The sequence below is a fragment of the Apostichopus japonicus genome, chromosome 17 (assembly GCF_037975245.1).
Source record: "Apostichopus japonicus isolate 1M-3 chromosome 17, ASM3797524v1, whole genome shotgun sequence".
Classification (NCBI taxonomy): domain Eukaryota; kingdom Metazoa; phylum Echinodermata; class Holothuroidea; order Aspidochirotida; family Stichopodidae; genus Apostichopus; species Apostichopus japonicus.
The window spans coordinates 3,698,899-3,718,411 of NC_092577.1; the positions used below are offsets into that span (position 1 = coordinate 3,698,899).

Consider the following 19,513-nt stretch of genomic DNA (forward strand, 5'->3'; position numbering starts at 1 on the left):
TTGTGTGTTCCTTTGCTCTGTAATAGTGGGGCATACTACCAGATCTGATGAGGCAGCTTTCCAGGGAGCGGTCAGCAACCCTTCTACGGCCAGATCTGACGGGGCAGCCTCCCGGGGAGGGGTCAGCAACTACTCTGTTGTTAGTTTCTTCTGCTTCGTACTTATTTTAATGTCCACGTTGTTTACTTCCTTAAAGAAAACTATGTCGTCTTTTCCTAGTTGTTCCTTCTATTCATTGACATGTCACTGTATTCATTACCCTGGTAGTCCTAATAATCCCTATCTTTAAACCTTGATAGGCTCATACCATTCCATTCCATCCCCACCCACCCACCCCCCCTCCCCCACCCCGTCCCCTCCTCCCATGCATTTGTTCACTGGGATCTGTTCTGTAGCCAACGAAATGTCACACTATAAATCTTATATACATGAAAGTATAGTCATTCGTACAGTGTGTCTAACCACATAAATTCAAACCTGTACATACATATATGACCCAATATACGTACGTATTGCTCGTTCAAAATGTCATCAAAGTTATATTGCTTACTAAGATTAAGTTTCACGAGTAACTTGATACTTTTAGTGTGTGTTACGTTCGTTGTTGGTCTGGTCGTGTGTGCACGTAATCAAGTGATATTATGTATTTCATATTACATAGTTACGTATATATATATATATATATATATATATATATATATATATATATATATATATATATATATATATATATCTATATATATCTATATGCAAATTTTAATTAATTAAATATTTAATTAAAATATTGTAATTTTAGTATTTTAATTAATATATCAATATACATATACATACAAGAGCGAGACAGGACTCAAAGTTAAGAAAATATCATCCATTTATCCATCCATCAATCTGTCCGTCCGTCCGTCCGTCCGTCCGTCCGTTCGTTCGTCCGTCCGTCCGTCCGTCCGTCCGTCCGTCCACTTTGTATCACGTTACACATATATAAATTTATCTGCCTTTAGTGCCAACAACGATGCGTTTTTTGACAAGATGAATTGTCACACACTGTACATCCAGATCTGCTGGCCAATTTCTGATGACGTCACCAACATTGATGACGTCGCAAATATCGTAAATACCGATTTCATTAGGATTGCAAACTGTAGCTCCTTTGTCACGAGATACAGAGCAACAGTACCGAGATGTTTCGTGTCTCTCTGCTGATGTTTTCCGATCCTGCATTTGTAATTTTCCTTTTCTATTAAAGCAGCTTTTTGCGGCCATCTCTATGATTTGCTCAACCTCATTGATCCCATGCCATAACGATATACATTACTATTCAAATCTAACTTCAAATGATGGAATAAGAGTCGAAAACTTTGAAGTTGTTTTTCTCGAAGAGATTTTCCGTTAGGATCGCAATAAACCCCGCCCATCATATGGATATTTAATTTCTATGAACGACCTTTCAATAGACCCTCGCTGTAGATTGCAGGAAATTTGAGCTGTACTAGTGACCTTTCCAACTAAATTCCTTTGTTAGTCTTGGCAAATTAATTACGTAACACACAGGCTGACGTTCCAGACTAATAACCTTGAAAGGTGAAGAAGTGGGCAGCAGTCTTATTAAAGGGCGGATTTGCAAAGGATCTAGTTTAAGCAACGGCTCATAAATCTCTGGGAAACCTGTTCTACGAAAGTTCTGACAAAATTGCTAAGTTGCTCTTGCAAACGTATTTTTCCCTGACGATACTTTCGTAACAAACATTGCGTTAAGAGTTGTGTTGCCACAATTTTTCGATGTAATATTAGCTATTCCATTTTTATTAACACCTTACACTTACTTCATACAATCAATGTTAAATTATATTCAAAAAGACTTCTTGTGAAAGAAGATGTTAGAACTAATTTCTCCCAATCCTCTGTAGAAACAGTCGTAATGTGTTTCACATGATCGTTTACTTCTTCTGCAAGAAGTTGCTCCCCGCTTTGGCTATATTTCACTACATGACACTTTTCAACAGAGGAAAGTGATGAATATAAAATATAGATATGCCCGCTAACGTCTGTGGTAACCCCTCGTGGCCACCAACTATCATCGGGCTTTGTAAACGTAAGAACCCGCTCACATAATGTCTCATCAAAGTTCATTGAGACCAAAAAGGCCTTCTTGACAACTTGATCACAAATCAGAAGAAATTTTCCATGCACTTTCATCACTTTGGGCCAAATGATCTCCTCAGGTAATGTCATTTGGAAACGATATTCCAAGTTATCGTCAAATACGTAAACTATTCTGCTGTTCTCCAATCCAACAATAATGAGACTACGGAGGGCGTCTGCAGCAACGCAAGACAATGACATATCAGATGTGTGACCTGGCACAATGTCATATATACTCTTTTCCTTGTAGCTGCTGTCTAAAATATTGAAAATTCCAATTTCATGATGACACCTTACTGTAGCAACTCTGTAGTCTGACAAAGAATCACAGTAACACCAGGCGCTTTCATAAGGCGAGTCGGAAAGTTTCAACGTCTTATTCGTTACCAATTCTGTATTCAAATTGACGGAGATGATATAAAACTTACGCTTGGTTGTTTCACCTGTAATGAAAACGGTCCCATTTTTGCAACCGGCAATGTCGTTGATACACCATTGACCATCATCATAACCCGATAAACTAAGACTTTCCTGTCTCGTGAGCGATAACATCCTATTCCTGTGATCCATTTTTTACCTTTGTATTAAAAGGGAACGAAAAGTGACAACAAATTTGGTAACAGCTTGAGATAGTTTAAGGATGTCTTCGTTGCATAAACTTCGTATGGTGGATGATGTAAAGGCAATGCGATGTAGAAAAGAGATCATTTATCCGATGAAAGTCAATGAAAGTAATGGCACTATAGTCGACGATTACATTTTACTTTTCCAGTTGTTCCAAATAAATACGATACTTAGCTTTCTGATTCAAATAGACTCTTCATTTGTTTGAATTTCCTTAGTGAAAATCCATCTTCATGTCATTTAAAACAGAAACCCGAATCGTCACGATTTCACAGACAGTGGTGTCTGCAGTAAGCTATCGATTTATTTTAATATTATCTATAGAATAGATATATGGCTCACGACCGTTGTATGCTACGTCAATAGAAAATTGCACACTACACCGGTACTGTTAAGCTTCGACGCATCCTTCCCAAATTCAAATCAATAAATGTTAAGACGCCTTGATCGCCCTCATATGTTCTCTGAAATTCAAAGTATATACATACACAAACATGTAAAGAACTGTTTCAAGTATTGTCAAAAGAAAATGGGCTTCACACGATGGACAATTATTGCAGCAATAGGGGAATCCCCAATAACTATTTCGACTACATATAGGACAGACGGCGTTCCAAGTAAGTAAATATCATGTAAAAATCAATAGTTGGCTATTGCATAGAGGTGCCGCCATACACAAAATGTAAAGTTTGGAAGCAACTCTCTGCGGTGATATTATATATGATACAATAAATCTATATAGTATGGAGGTTAACGTTACATTGTATATAGTCTTTGTAATGATATCGTACTGTTATTATTGTAAGGATTACATATTACAGAAATTCTGACTCAATTAGCTTACTAAAGTTATCAATGAGAACTAATCAGAATTGAGCTTGACTTGGAAAGTAAATATTATAGTTTGTTGGTTTCTGTTCTGAAGTATGGCGTCTTATTAGCACTTTAAAACATACAATGATCTATACGCAAGCTCACAGGCCTCAATCCAACACAACCGAACGTTGGCCCGATTCCTGGCCACTCTCATATCGCGATCAGTGATTTCTCAGCACCAAGAGCTAAAAGAGAAGCTATCCTTCTTCAAAACTTCAGTGAGTAGGAAGTCCCAAAGCTTGATATGTTTCGTCATATGGATGACTTTGCTCAATCCAAAGAAACGTCAAACGCAACTCCAACAGCAGCCAGCGTTGTAGAATCAACGTCAGCAGTTTGAAACCGAGAACTATGTCTGTAACAGAATGACAGGGACAAAATGAGTAGATCAAGTAAAAAAACAGATAATTTAGACCATAATGTAACAATGTCTATTAAAACGACTATACATCTCTTCTTCCGTCGATTGCCACCTAGTCTACGTTTTTTCTTATGGCCCCAAATCTTTTTTTCTTCGCACCATTATCCCAAATGATTAGTCTATCAACTTCAGACACAATATAGTTACCACCTCTGATTGTTTTAATTTTACACAAATATTTGTGCTACTCGGATATGAATCTCTTGGTTCATATTTAATTGACGCCATCTATTTTCTATGTTGATCATTGTGATGACAGTGTAACTTGTTTTGCATACGTCGAATATTGATATAAGGGGCGAACAATGATCATTTGACTGCTTAAACATTCATAACATTGATTGACAATTAGAACATTGGTGGACTATTAGAACATTGATGGACTATTAGAACATTGATGGACTATTAGAACATTGATGGACTATTAGAACATTCATGAACTATTAGAACATTCATGAACTATTAGAACATTGATGGACACTTACAACATTGATGGACTATAACAACATGTTTAGAGTCGACAGAACTTAGAGGTACGTCGGTAAAACATTAATTTGGACTCCTTCAATCATCAATCTGCCACGCTATGCTATTTTACTCATAACCAAAAGATGACTGAAAACTTACTAAGTTGTACTGAAATATTTTCCCAGTTTTCCAGGTAGACACTAATAATGTTTCTTCTCTTCTGGTGCTCACCGTAGAAATACACAACGCGTCATCATGCACATGTCTTGTTGCAAGTAAACGTTGTCCATCGCGACTGTATTGTACTAATATGCGTTTAAATGAACTCATAGTAACTGCTGACCACAATATGTAGATGAATTCATTTTGGTCAGTGCATACGCCAATGGGCCAACAATTAGATCTTTTGGTGTTTGGTTTGGCAAACTGGAACATAACCATGCAAGTCGAGCCCGTAATAGAGATAGCGTAAGCTTCCATACCGGCCCTATCACACACGATTAGATTTTTGCCGTGTACCGCAATGTCTCTGGGCCATCGAACGGTAGATGGAAGGCTAAGGGCATGACTGTAATTCAATTGGTCATCGAAGACGGAAATATCTCGGCTGTCTTTATAACCAATGAATATGTCATTGTTGGCCTCATCAACAGTTACACATGATACATCTTGACCAAAAGGCCAAACGCTATCGTTATTCTTTAAATCCATCTCTGTATATGTGCCATCGCGAATGTCATATAGTCCAATTTCATTATTCCAACAAACTGTTACGACTTTGAACTTTGTCATAAAATCACAATAACGACATTCGAAAGCTAAGTCGGATACAATCTCGTCTTGTCTCAAAGTTGTACCTTTCAAATCGATAACAGTAATGTGCGAATGATCTTGCGAAGACTCACCTGTGACGACAATGGTACCTTCATCATTGCCAGTGATACCGTTAATGCCCCATTGTTTGGAGTGAATCCCATCGACATCAACCTCGTCATCAGCAACCTCACTGATGTCAACATGGGACTTTCTATCACAATTCTCAAATTTTGTTATCCTGATTTGCGATAATACCTTAAAATCAGGAATCTCCCTGTCCATATCTCGCATCAAACTGTCGATCACAGAGCACATCATTGGTATGCACTGGATGTCAGCCCAATCATTTCGGATCGTAAGATGTGCGCTTACAGTCGCTTGGATATTGTTAAGCCTGCTATCAATCGAATCCCAAAAATCTGATATAGCTTTCATTTCTTCCTGGTTACGCCTTGCATTTATTTCGATTTCTGACACAATACGTTTAAATTCTATCTTGAGGTTAGCAAGTTGATCGAACAGTTTACCTTGTTCTTGGTTATTTTCTGCTTGCAAAGCTTGAAAGGCGGTTTCTAATTCCTTCTTCTCCTTATCACATATTCTATCATACTCCTCATTCAATTCTTGAACTTGTTTCTTTAAACTGAGTTTATCTGTTGATATTTTTCCAAGGCTAAGTACATCTTTCATTTGTACCATTCCTCTGTCAAGTTTATCGACTTCATTGTGTATTTTGCCTTTAATGATTTCCTCCATGCGATCAAATTGGTTTTGAATATGGGATTTTCGTCTTTCAACGACATGTTTTAACTTTTCTGTTGATTTCGTCATTAACGCACGCTTCTTTTGAACCCTTTCAATGTAATTCAACAAATTATCCATCTTTTGATTGATTCGATTTCGTTCTTCTGATGCCAAATAGGGTACGTCATTGCAAAGCTCGTGATCGGCATGCTCCACCAAAGAACATTCTCTACACATAAGATGGTTACCATGACATGTTCTGCAACAAAGTTCTAACATATTTTCGGGATGATCACGGCATCTGGAAATATCTGTTAGTGCAGCCCAATTTGCATTATTCAACTGTCCCGTTTTTAAGTCGTTCATTGATAGTGTACGATGTCGTGACTTAGATGTTGCTCCATGATTATCAAAGCAATTCTGACAAATGAAATCATCACAATTGATGCAGAAAGCACCAGCATTCTCTATATTTCGACATGACAGACATTTCCTTCTTGTATCAATAGCTTGCTTTATTCTGTGCAGTTGAAGTATGTTCTTCATACTGATGTCAACAAGGAGTCCCTCTACTCCATTCTCTGGTAGTGCGTGAACTATTCCACAATCAGGACATTGTAATTTGTTATCATTTCCATCGATAAGACCCATGAGACAACTGGCACAGTATCGATGAAGACATGATAGAAGCTTTGGTTCCTTTAGCTCATTGAGACAGATGGAGCATATTAGTAAGCTATCATCTGTTTCTAAGAACGGTAATATGGATGTCATCTTTGCAGACCTGGAATGAGCTGGGTCAGGAATGAATGGAAATACACGTATTCAAACTTTATTAATTACCAAGGGATCTCAGTGCATAATACGTATACCATGAGATGGAGCATTTTGTATGCCTGCTTGCGTAATTATTAGTCCAATTTCTGCTTCAAATAAAAGCCAACATGATAATGACGTTGCTTAATAATAAGCGAATACGGTGTCTAATCAGTAGGTTAGCGACGCTTCTCCACACAGTACTAATCACATTCATATCAAATAAAAGGATTAAGTTATTAAGTTCATGGTTTCTTTTTCCATGGGACTAAAATGATTATATCGCTTAATACGTATACCATGCGATGGAGCATTTCGTATGTCTGCTTGCGTAATTATTAGTCCAAATTCTGCCTCAAATTAAAGCCAACATGATAATGACGTTACTTAATAATAAGCGAATAAGGTGTCTTATCAGTAGATTATCAACGCTTCTCCATACAATACTAATCACATTCACAATTTTTTACATCAAGTAATTGAAGAGATATTACCATTAGCAGATTGCGGAGACATTTGTGAATATCTAATAAAAGGATAAAGTTCATCGTTTCTTCTTTCATGGGAATAAAATGATTATATCGCTATATTAATGGTGCTTTGCAAAGAACAATCTGTAAGAAGTTGACCTGATTGGAAGATTTCATATAGGTGTTGCCTGTTTAGACTATAGGGACTCTCAATATTGACTTAATACCATCTTGCCTGTCTAGTTTATATTGCTTGAGTTTCATTGACTTACGTGTCTCCGCTTCATTTGATGGATATATGGATGGATGGATGGATAGATTGATGGATGGATGAATGGATCGATAGATGGATGGATGGATGGATAGTAAGATACATAAACACGCTATTCTGGCGCGTTTCAGCTAGTTAGATCTCTTTAAGAAGTACTGCTATCAAAGAAAGAGTAGTTTTTTCACTTATATGACATGTCTCTCTTACAGTGATGTTGTTGCAACGGTGAAATAACTCTCTATCTAACCTGTTGATAGTTCTTAAGAAACAGAAATATTATAAAGAATGTGCTTGTTTTTTTTCTTTTTACATTCGCCACTATAAGTAAACATTGACCTATCATTCATATTTTAATATATATATTTTATTATTCTGTTCGCTTACATTGAAGCCTTACCTTGACCAAAGTAGGTTTCTTCTTTTGCGTACAGTGTCACTCGGGGACAAGTCAAACCTTCTGTATTTGTTGCAACCGCGGTGTTTCAGAGTGAACAAGGAAGAGTAGCCTAAGTTAGTTCTACTCCTTAATGACAACGTCAAAGCCAATAGGGATGTCACAAAGTTACGATCTCGCGACACTTCCTTATAGCTCTGTAGCTGGTAACAAGTGGATAGATTCTTTGATGATAAATTTGAGTGACGCACTTGAACTATCTCAATTTCAAGTTTTAAGATATGCAACATCCAACACTTGATTTTAATGTTTAGCAGTTATAGGTACTGAAGAGACCATAGTGGTAGAAGTAAGCTACATTAAATGTACTCTTGAATTACACCTTTACTTGTGATTTAACTATTTCAACACACAATACGAGAAATGCCCTTGTGTAAATCTTAACTAAATTTTTGAATATTTCTGGATATTTGGAGAGACTCCAAATTTAGAGTGTTACCAAAAAAAAAATATATCCATGAAATATGATCCATGGCTCAAAATATAAAAAAATATATAAATAAAAGGATTTGAATATATTTACTCCATAAGTTGGATTTTATTTTATTTTTTAATTCGTGTTTCTAATTTTGTTTGATGTGTAGAAAACTATTGCAACGTCAAATATTGTTTATTTAATTAAAGGTATATTTTGGCAGACGATGTAACACTAATTAAAATGAAATAATATTCCACACTGTCAGTTAAAAAAAAAACCATCATTACATCTTGTTCATGACTCGAGTGATGAATGATTGAAAGTATCCTATTTCGATTGACTAATCGTTCCATACTCACTCAAAAGAATCATAGAATGTGCCCCGTGATGTCATCATTTTCTAACGTTCTTCAAAAGCTTGACTTTCCTATTTCAATTCTCATCTTGGTTTGTCCTTGATTATTTGCTAATTACTCTAAATTCATCATTTTTTTAAAGGCAATATGTTTAATATTACTCGTCTCTGTTGATATATGATTTGAATATGATGAAGCGAGACAAAACAATGTTTGCTCAATTCCTTGTTACCAGATGCATTCATACAATTTTACATATATTATCAAGTCTGCATATAACAAGCCATGTTAGAATTTATTTATAAATCGTTTGGTTAACATACGGGTCATATTGAATACTGAATATCATGGCCTGTACAGAAGCAACGTCCTAAGGCTTTGTACCAGAGTAAAGCAATTCAACGGAAGGACAAACAAGTACAAAGAGCACATATTGAGTCACGCACGCATGTCAGAAGGTCACCCAGCAGTCACTCTTCTATATGAAACAAACATAATATGTGACCAATAAACAACCGAGCAATGTCAACAGGTAATAAAAGTTCCTTTTGTTGGATTCGAATCTCGTGGTGTTTGTCAAGGATACAAGCTAATTCAAACAAACCTGTCTGTAAAGGAATGCTAAAAAAAGAAATATCCCGTAAGCAACGAGATATCTGCGTTCGCCCTAGCTGCAGTGTTGGCAGCCATTTAAAGACAGATCACTGCCTGTTTCCTTGTGGGAAACACTCCAACTCACCATGTTAATGTCCCCCCCCCCCCATTCGCCCTAGCTGCGTGGCTTGTACTGCTGACAGCCCTGCATCTAACATGCAGATCACTGCACTCAGCAGGTGCTATCCAAGTAATGAAGCGGCAACAGTTATTCCCCCCCCCCCACCTCCCACCCCTCCAAGGTGTAAGTTAAAGTTGACACAGTACATGTTGCCAATATGAGTATCTATAATCTGGCTCTGTGATATGTGTAATCACTCGTGGATGAATGATAACACGGATATAATGGTTGAAACGGATGAAACGCATGGAACGGATGAAATGAATGAAATAAAAGAATGATGAGGATGAAGTGGACGAAGTGAACGAAGTGGACAAAGTGAACGAAGTGGGCGAAGTGGACAAAGTGCACGAAGTGGGTGAATGGATGAATAGATGGATTAAATTGCCGAATTACAGTCTACACTTCTATCTGGCAGTGCGATTTCGATTCTTAAACATGAAAACCTTTTGATGTTTTATTTGCTGTCAATCTTGCATTAAATTGAAGCAACTCCCAATTCGGCGGAGCCAACATTTATTATCAATATCAAATACGACTTAAACATTGAGAAAAAAACCCTGTTACAATAGATGTTTCATTGCGAAAATTCACCTTTGTTTCCGTCGAATTTTGCAACGTTCGGCTTTACATGCATGATATAACATACGACGCCAATCGTCTGTAATGAGTGTGAAACGCAACACACAACTGCTGTTAAAACTAGCGCAATGTAATTTTATGACGCTTCATTTAAATCGAACGCAGAATAGTTTGACCTTGAAAGGCTAACTAATTGCATGAAAAGAAACAACTTGCAAGAAAAAGTTCGATCATCATCACTTTTATTCACCAATTTCTTTACTTTGCCATTGAATATTGAACACGTTTTATTATTTTGTAAGCGTCCAATATAACTTATATAAAAAGACGAATTAACCTTATAAATAATGAAATGACAGACAAAAGTCGCATCTGTGTTCTTCTTTTTCACCTACCATGAAGGTTATAAGCATGATTTTATGAGAACTTGTGATCAATTGAACTGTTTCCCGCCTCATTGTTATATCAGATTTGGCACTATCATTTCACAGATGTTTCACGTAACCTCGAAATAACAATGTTAAGTTGGACATGTGTTATCAATTATACATTATTTAGCAAGTGAATGAGTCAATACCTTTCACACATAGGAAGCAACAGTTACTTGTTCATAAGGGGAAAAGGTTTTGAGCAGATGATCACTGCCCGTTGACCAACTCAAGAGAAAAGGTTATAAATCAGCCAGAGATTAACCGTAATTGATACAAAGATGGCGTCGTTCCATGTGCTTGCCTTATTAGTATTCATGGTGGTTGGATATGCTAATTCTTACTGTATTGAAGGTAATATTAATTCTTGTTTTCATTTCAACGTCAAGTGAACTTACTAGAAAACCTAAACGAAAGTAAATCAGCAATATACTGGACAAACTAAAACATTTTCTATGCATTTAAACCAAAAGTAGATGAGGAAGCATTTATTTCAATGTAGTTTTCCATATCTCGTCGCCTAGACACCTTTTTGTTGCATAAACCAGACGTTAGAGGCACGTCGTCAGAGGCCATTACTTCATTATTTGAATTAAGCCGTGGCTAGTTAATCTGACTATACTTTAATGGCTATGAGACATCAAGATCGACAAATCTATCCAAATCTGTTCAGTTCCAGCTGCTTTTAAAAAAGTGTTAGGTATCTCTGTCATGTGAGGTGGATCCAGAATTTTATAAAGAATCCGTTGAAGCCGACCTCCATGTAGGTTGTGTAAGCATTAAAAGATAATGTTTCAGTCACTCCATGGTGAATGATGAGACATATGTGATTATGAGTTAGGTCTATTATTAGGTATAAGCTTGTTTTAGTAGACTATGTCTAGTACAAACGGTTTACAATGTGATCATTATGTGCTCTGTTGCTTGTACGAAGTTAATGTATGAAGATATATAGCTAGGCTAGTACAAAGATATATAGCAAGGCTAGCATAATATTTTGGTTTACCATTATAATATTAAACGCGCTGCACAATCTTGTGAGTATGTAGTCATGGTTGGTTAACTGGAAAAGTTCCACATTGTCTACTATCAGAAAATCCTGCTAAATGAATAACTTATTGAATTTTTGATAATATAAATTTGCAAATTATCGACATATTTCGATGAGACTTCAGGGAAAGACCAGAGTGACACGTGTCAATAGAATTCCTTTGAATTTCATCTAGTAAGATTTGTAGGCTATCCGAACATTAAGCGAGGAAAAAAAAGGTATCTGCAAAATTTGGCACTAGCATTGTTTTGAATTACATACAAAATTTCGTAAAGGAACTTCTCAAATTAGATTATACAAGCCAGAAAATTCAAGCCATAACTTATAATACAATATTGTAGTGTAGAATTTACATAGAAATGTAAACAAATATATTTCAATTGCGTAGTAGAATGATCTTGCATTTTTACATTTACAACCTTAAATATATTTTCAATAATTCCGATTGTTTCAGTTTACATCGATCCACCAGTTGGCCCGGAGAATGCCCGTTGCCAGCAGGATTTTTTCAGCAGTAGCCACCCATGTACAGATTGCTCCTGCAACGAAAGTGGAACAAACTACAAATGTTGTTATTAGTAAGAATTAATAAAATGTTATGCAATGTTTGTCACACGTGCCTTAGTCATTTGCTTTAATGTGGAAGTTCTTTCCACCGCACTTAATCTTCATTTTGATATATATATGTCAGAACAGAACGTGAGACTTTTCGTACCAACTTATATCGATCACTATAGTAACTTTCAGTAACAATGTTAATGTAGTTCGGGTAGTCATAAAACCGTTCGTCACAACCTTTCCGCATATGACATTTTTTCCAGGAAAAAAGTTTTTTTTGCAAATGAAGGAAGTAGTTCAATTTCAGAACAATTAGTTACTCTACTTAGACGAGTTCAGCTTCATTTAAAATTGTGACGAAACAAAGCCAAAATGATAACTGTCATAATGATAACTGTCAATTTATTGATTAAGCGGTGGAAAATGGAGAAGGAAACTTCAGGTTGTGTTCATCACAATGGGGCGGTCATGGCGCTGTCATGTATACCCCAATGTGCGTGCTTCGTTCTGTTTACGAATCACTTGGAGGCGCCCATGATCATGCGAACACGCCGAGTGAAAGTGTCTATGCCGACGCGCCTCTGTGTAGTTAAACCGACCGGAAACGTGTTTAGGTCACGTGTATAAAACAGATAATTGTTTGACTTGCTTCACACGATGCCTTCTTCAACAGTTACTAACTAACGTATGGTGATCGACTCATGCTACCGCTGTGTTAATGCTGTTGATTGTATCCCACGATACTAAAACTCATAGCAGCAGATTGCCAAGTTTCGTGGAACTAGATATGACCGAAATATTAGCGCCCTCATTTGATATATTTTTGCGCGCGCGATTGCAAAGCCGCATTGATAGGAACCAAGGACTACTCACCATTTAATAACCATGACAGATTTAGCCTTCAGCTTAATGTGTTAATATTTGTTTGGAATGATACCCTACTTCGTAGGGCATGTGATTAACTTGAGGAAACGTGGGCAAGCGCTCGGCAGACAACTTTAACTGCCCTTGATAATTTCTCTTTGGTAAATTTGATGATATTAATTTTATTCATTAAACTTTTAACCTTGTCTGCCTTTTTTACAACAACCAAAATAACAGACTTATTGTAGGTCAGACGTCTTTAATATATGTATAAGATATTGGTAACTATGTTCTTTAAAGTCATATCTTCTCTATACTGATTTGCAACCTTGAGCGGAAATGTTAAAGATAGATCTAAGCAAAATGCCCTCATGTATCTTCCACTACAGCTTTTGGTGTACCTTTCGTCCCTTCTCCTCATGCTGACACCATGATTTTGAAATGTAACTATATGTATTACAAATTACAACTATGAATCTATTTGTTTTTTCTTATTTCGTATCCATAGTGACACCGCCTACAAACCTATCGTGGCAAATAATGAATACTGTGACGTCATATTCGACCAAGAGAACTGCGTCTATACCACCAATACTAAGTCAACAGACTACCCGGACGCCTGCACCGAGAAAGGAAAAATACTCTAGGTTCAAGGTCCGAAACGTTTCTTGTAGTACTCGAAATTGCTTTTACTCGGAATAGACAGTAAACCTTTTATGTGTGCTAGGGGGTTGTGTGTGTGTGTGTGGTGGAGGGGGGGTAGTGGCTAAAAGCAATAGCATAAATGACGTAATACAGTGAAAGAATAGCCTTTTTAAAACTTTGTTTTACTACCCATTGCTTTTGATTTCCAATCAATGTTTTAAATTGTTTATATTTAAATTGGTATGATATCATTGTCACGTGTACGTAAAAGAAAACTGAGGTAAAATAACGAAATATCCGCCATCCACGATTACTAAAGGTACTAGATTACATATGATTTATGTCAACCCTTAATTTAGGTGTATTTCTTCAAAATATTAATAATAATAATAAAAAATTTTTTTGCTTAATTACCATTTGCGAAGCTAAACTTATTCTTTTCAAGTTAACGCACAGTAATTGACATTAAACCTTCTTATAATAGAATTGTGAACAAGCAGAACAACACCCCCCTTCATGATTACGCAAAATAATTAATTGATGTACGAAGTTTAGTTACTTAGTTTAATTATCAATGCATTTTTAAATCGGTTAAAATACATTCCCTACAGTACGGTAATTCAGATCTCACCACGCTTTAATTTCTCTCTTAAATTTCGTAAACAACTTTATGAAAGCATACGGAAAAAGGTACGGATAAATCGATGATTATATGCTGCTCTCAGTGGTACCTTACCGAAGAACACAGGGTTTGGTCGATTCGGGCCAGTTGCCAGGCTGTGGCATGGGAAGAGTGTCGTGCTGTTTGCGAGACGCAGCACTCCTAGGAGAGAGACATTTTATTTGATGTTTGTAGCTATTATCATTACGTTTTGATGCTTTAATTTTGAGAAGCGTAGAATAAACCAACATTTTGAGAAGCGTAGAATAAACCAGTGTTGCAGAACCAGTTGGTCGGTAGGCATTTTAGACATTTTCGAAGGCCTTGGTGAAAAGGGAAGATTACGCAAAGGGAGCTGTGCATCGGTTGGGAAGTTTTAGCTAAAGTTTCACCTGCACCAGGTGAAAGTGTTAAGGGTCGTATTCAATTTTCAAGTGCTGGGAGAGTTCATATATACAACCAGCTATCATACAGTGATTACAAGACTTTTATGAAGTAGTTCCTAAAACTATGACCATTGTATAAGTTAGCAACTCGAAAAACGTCGCCATGCTTGATGCTTAAAGACATTGGTAGAATACAATAATAATAATCATAATAATCATAAAAATTATAATAATCCTCAGTTATTTTACGACGCTTAAGCGACCACAAATGTGGGAGACATTCAACATACCCGTCGCGTGGCTGTCAGTTCAACAGTTTTATCTCAAATCTGGAATCTTGTCAATTTAGAAAGTCACTTCATTTCATTTTTATAAGGTCTGTAACTTATGAGAGTAAAAAAAATGCTGCAAGAAAGAAACATTTTCTGACGAAAAACACGACATAGAAATTGAATATGTGAAAAAGTGGTAACAAACACAAATAATAATAATAAAAATATAACGTAGATTTAATTTTTTAGAAGTCGAATCAAGTGTAACGTGTCCACGATGATTTGTACTACTTCCTTCGCCATCAACTTCATTTAAAGGAAGATTCGAACACTAGAGAAGATCAAGTTTCGGATTGCTTTTATGGGAATGGTGACTTATAACCTCAGAGTTTTATTTAGGCTGGTCGTTGGCATTCATCACTAAAGAATTCATAAATAGAATGGTCTCTATCTATAGTGTACAACTTTCCAGAAGTCAACGTAGTCACTGCTATTCTCTCTGTTTTGTCTTCCTTGAAAGTGAAAACACAACGCGCATCTCCCTTCAGGGGTATCGTTGTCAATAATTCCTCGCAATCCTGGTTATACTGCGACATGAAACGTGTCAACTGATGACCGTTGCTTTTCAACCATATAATATAGACGTAACCATAGATGTCCGTACATACACTGAGCGGTTGCAACTGACCTTTTCCAATATCTGGTTTGGTGAATTCATTTGTAAGCTTGCCCTCTGATCCATCTATTGCAACTGCACAAGCGTTCTTGCCACTGTAGTCACAAACCAGGAGTCTACCTGCATGAATCGCAATATCCATACAGTAACGTATTTCATCTGGTAGAGTTATGGTGCGACGGTAAGCCAGCTGGTAATCAAATACATAAACATGTCTACTGTTCGTACCAACAATGATGAGTTTGTTAGCTGGGTCAGTAGCTATACAATACACTCTTTGACCTACAGACCAACCTTCGACAATGCCGTTGATGTTTTTTGTAAGGTAGGACCCATCTTGAATGTTGTATAGACCAATTTCATCGGGTACGCAAACTGTTGCGATTTTGTCTTCTGAAATGAAACTGCAAAATCGATTAGGGAACAACGAAATCACTTTTGGCCTTGTAATCTTTTGCTGCCGTATAACCTGTCCGTTTCCGCTGACCACTGAAATATGTGAATATTCTTTAGTTGCGCTGCCTGTAATAACAATTCTACCATCCGTGCTACCCGTAGCATCATCAATTGACCAACGTTTGGCCACGATATTGCCAATGCTAACGGCAACCATATTCTCTCCCGTAATTGTTACATGATCACTTCCAAATTGTTCAAAATCATCGGCAATAAAATCAGACAAAGGTTCTAGATCTGGAAAATCTGTTTTTAATTCCTCAATTAGAAATCCACAAGCTGATTTAATACTCCAGAGATACCGGGCGTCCGACCAATCGTCGTTGGAATGAAGTAGATGTGACAATGTTTCTCTGAAGTTACCATGCCGCTCTCGAATTAACTCGACATTTGTTAACACCTCCCGTAGCTCTCGTTTATTTTTCTGCACGAGAAAATCTACAGTTCGAATGCTCTCTTTCAAATATTCAATTAATCTCTCCAACTTCTGCAACCGTTTTTCTTTCTCTAACTGGTAATTTTTCTCAACCAGTGCAATTTGATCTGAGAACATTCTGTTCTTCTCTTTAATGACGCCCTCACATTCCCCCAACAGCTTTTGCCTTTTTATCTCTGTTTCTCGTTTTATTTGACTACACTCTGATTTTCTTCTCTCTTCAATTTCAGATATTTTTTGTTCCATCTCATTCCTTTGTTTCTCGAGGCTGGTCTCGACTTCGTTTGATTTTTCTTTAAACTGTAAATTTAAAACAGTTTTCTTTTTTTCAGCATTATCCATCAACTTTTGTTGAATTGATCCAACTCTTTTTGGTATCTCAGATATTTTGCTTTCATGTAGATCGAGTTCGGCAAGTTTATTGTGTAATTCATATCGTTGTACTTCGGCAATATGAGATGCGTTTATCATATCATGATATCTGTGCTCACCAGAGGTGCATGCTAGGCAAATTGGTAGATTTTCACAAGTAGAACAACATGTATGTGCGCTTTGGTTGGGATGGTTGTCACAAGTTGGAATTTGTTTACAGTAAGCTCGTTTTTCTCGCTTGAGACTTTTTACCATTAAGTTAACAGTATTTGGTTTATGATGTACATACATGTCTGCCTGCAGATGACTCTGATAACACTGGTCACATAAATAATCGTCGCATTTAAAACAGTAAGCGGGGACATTTGATCGCTTTGAACAGCACCCACAGCGCTTGGACTGTTTCTTCACCAGTGAATTCCTCAGATATTTCACTTTAAGCACTGATGCCACTTGAAGATCATCCTGAAATCCTCGAACACCCGACCGACGTGGCACACTGCATTTGTATTGACAGGTTGGGCATATTATTGACCCATCTTGCAAGTCCTGTTCTATTTTTATCAAGCAATCGAGGCAGAAGCGATGAAGACATGGAAGGAGTTTCGGGTTCCTCAATTCATTCGAACACACTGCACAAATACAAAACTGCTCATCCTCTTCCCTCGGCGAGTTTTTGGAAGCCATTTTCAAAATGGGACAGAACTCTGCGAGATATAATGATGGAAAGGTATGAATATGTATTTCAATGTTCTCAGTTTTCTCTTCTTTCTCTTTTATTACTAGCTATCAAGATCTTTTGAAAATAGTTGCCATTTCGTAGACGAATTTGTCTGTATGTCAGGTAAATTCTACTACTTTAAATCACAACGACAAGAAGTTGTAGCATTTGGAAGTGTCCCAAATAGTGACTTTAACAATTCAGGCAAATTTAAGAATGACGTAAATTGGCCCGTATTTGATGGTGGCATGCTCGCACTGGAATGTATTGCATGAGCATCCTTTGTAGTTAAGGCAAGTACTATTGCGAGTTTGTGAATCAGCATAGTACCGGTATGGGTTAAGGGACGGTTGGAGTAAAATGTTTGAATCTCCCGCTCCCTCTATCTCGCTCCCCCTCCCCCTCCCTGACCCCAAGCCACCCCTCCCCCCCCCAAAGAAAAACCCTGTCATGTGACAAAGCAAGAATATTTGTATTTAAACATCGGGAATTTGAAATTGTTTGAGCTTAAGCGATAATGGAATTCACATGATTGAACAAATGAGGACTTTCAAACAGGCTGACTCGTTAGACAAACATGTAGCTCACCTAACAGGGTAAGCACATCAAATCAATCATTAATCGATCATTATAAGACTAATGGGAAATGCGCAAGAGGCAAAGCCGGTAGCGATACCGTCAAGTATACACCTACTATGTGATAATTGTAACAATATCCCTAACTGCCAATTCTAACTATACTTAAGCAAGTTGTTGGTAAACGTTTAGAAGCTAACACGCAAGTAATACAGCAACTAACCTGTAACGTTTGCCTACTATCATACGTCGAAATTTCAAATCCCCTCTCTTGTCCTGTACTTTTAAACCAATTGCATATGTTAGTCTAGAACACACCCGATTCTCATGCATGGCTTGGTAACGTTGAGTACCCGTGAATCAGTTAAAAATGATGTGTGTTATAATTCCTTAACATGTACCACATAAAAGACCAGTTACCACTAAGAAGGACATATGAGCAGAGAATCCTAAACACACAATTATGTGCATAATGATTGACTGGACTAGCCAGACTATTCTAAAGTTTTCGTCAAAGACTTCGTCCACATTTTAACAGAAAGTGGATAACTCTTCACTTCGAAACGCTTAAAATCTTGCATTTTTGAATCTTTTGAACAAGGTATACTTACTAGTCAAATATAGGGACAGTTGTATGGACTCCTAACCAGTCATTAGTTGAAAAAGCCGTTGAGTAATGAATTCGTCTGTTAGTAAGGTTCACACCGTAGCTTTTACATGTGTTACTGCGTTATAATACACTCCAGTAAGCTAACTGTTGTCTCTTATTCACATTAGAGAAACTTTGCGTTACCTAAGAAGCATTTGCGAGTTAAAGTAAAGTAGTTAGCTGTTACGAACGACTGCATTCAATGGACCAGTCATTGCTTCTAAAGTATAACACCATTTGGTTGATTGCTCAATTGATATGCATCGATAACTTCAAGGCATTGTTAGGTATAAAAACAAACTTTTTCGTCATAGACGAATCAAATAGCATAGTAAACTGGGACCTAACACCGTACTGTATGATTAATATGACGGTATCGACTCTTACAGTTTTTATACATAGTGAAATAATCAGGTAAATACCAATTAAAGTGATCAGCTCACGTAGAAGTATGGGATACACATATGTTCAATATACTCTATTAGGCTCCTTTAAAATTCCTTCAAGGTATAGTACCCTGGAGAAATTG

At 37.0% G+C, this 19,513-nt stretch overlaps 3 protein-coding genes across 5 annotated transcripts in view; 1 reads left to right on the forward strand and 2 right to left on the reverse strand.

Annotated features, from left to right (window-relative positions):
• Window positions 1–14,404, forward strand: part of LOC139984140 (uncharacterized) — a 62,439-nt gene extending 48,035 nt beyond the window's left edge. The window contains exons 1-3 of one of the 2 annotated variants that reach the window (XM_071997885.1): window positions 10,840–11,015; window positions 12,167–12,290; window positions 13,643–14,404. In XM_071997885.1, the coding sequence (XP_071853986.1) occupies window positions 10,943–11,015; window positions 12,167–12,290; window positions 13,643–13,781 (336 nt within the window). In that variant the 5' untranslated portion in view covers window positions 10,840–10,942 and the 3' untranslated portion in view covers window positions 13,782–14,404. Of the gene's footprint in view, window positions 1–10,839; window positions 11,016–12,166; window positions 12,291–13,642 lie in introns of those variants that run through there. The other variant, XM_071997886.1, reaches the window with a different exon arrangement.
• Window positions 714–8,245, reverse strand: LOC139984125 (uncharacterized). 2 transcript variants are annotated; one of them, XM_071997845.1, is made up of 3 exons: window positions 8,046–8,242; window positions 5,437–6,885; window positions 714–3,997 (listed from the first exon to the last, which is right to left on the reverse strand). In XM_071997845.1, exons 2-3 carry the CDS (start codon window positions 6,863–6,865, stop codon window positions 3,858–3,860), a joined length of 1,569 nt encoding a protein of 522 aa, XP_071853946.1. In that variant the 5' UTR covers window positions 6,866–6,885; window positions 8,046–8,242; the 3' UTR covers window positions 714–3,857. The 2 variants fall into 2 exon arrangements, with proteins under 2 accessions (XP_071853946.1, XP_071853945.1); XM_071997844.1 differs by having other exon boundaries at window positions 716–3,997; window positions 4,691–6,885; window positions 8,046–8,245.
• LOC139984120 (uncharacterized) lies at window positions 13,941–19,201 on the reverse strand. Its single transcript, XM_071997839.1, has 2 exons — window positions 18,947–19,201; window positions 13,941–17,745 (listed from the first exon to the last, which is right to left on the reverse strand). Exon 2 carries the CDS (start codon window positions 17,723–17,725, stop codon window positions 15,494–15,496), a length of 2,232 nt encoding a protein of 743 aa, XP_071853940.1. The 5' UTR covers window positions 17,726–17,745; window positions 18,947–19,201; the 3' UTR covers window positions 13,941–15,493.
• Window positions 19,202–19,513: the final 312 nt, after the last annotated feature.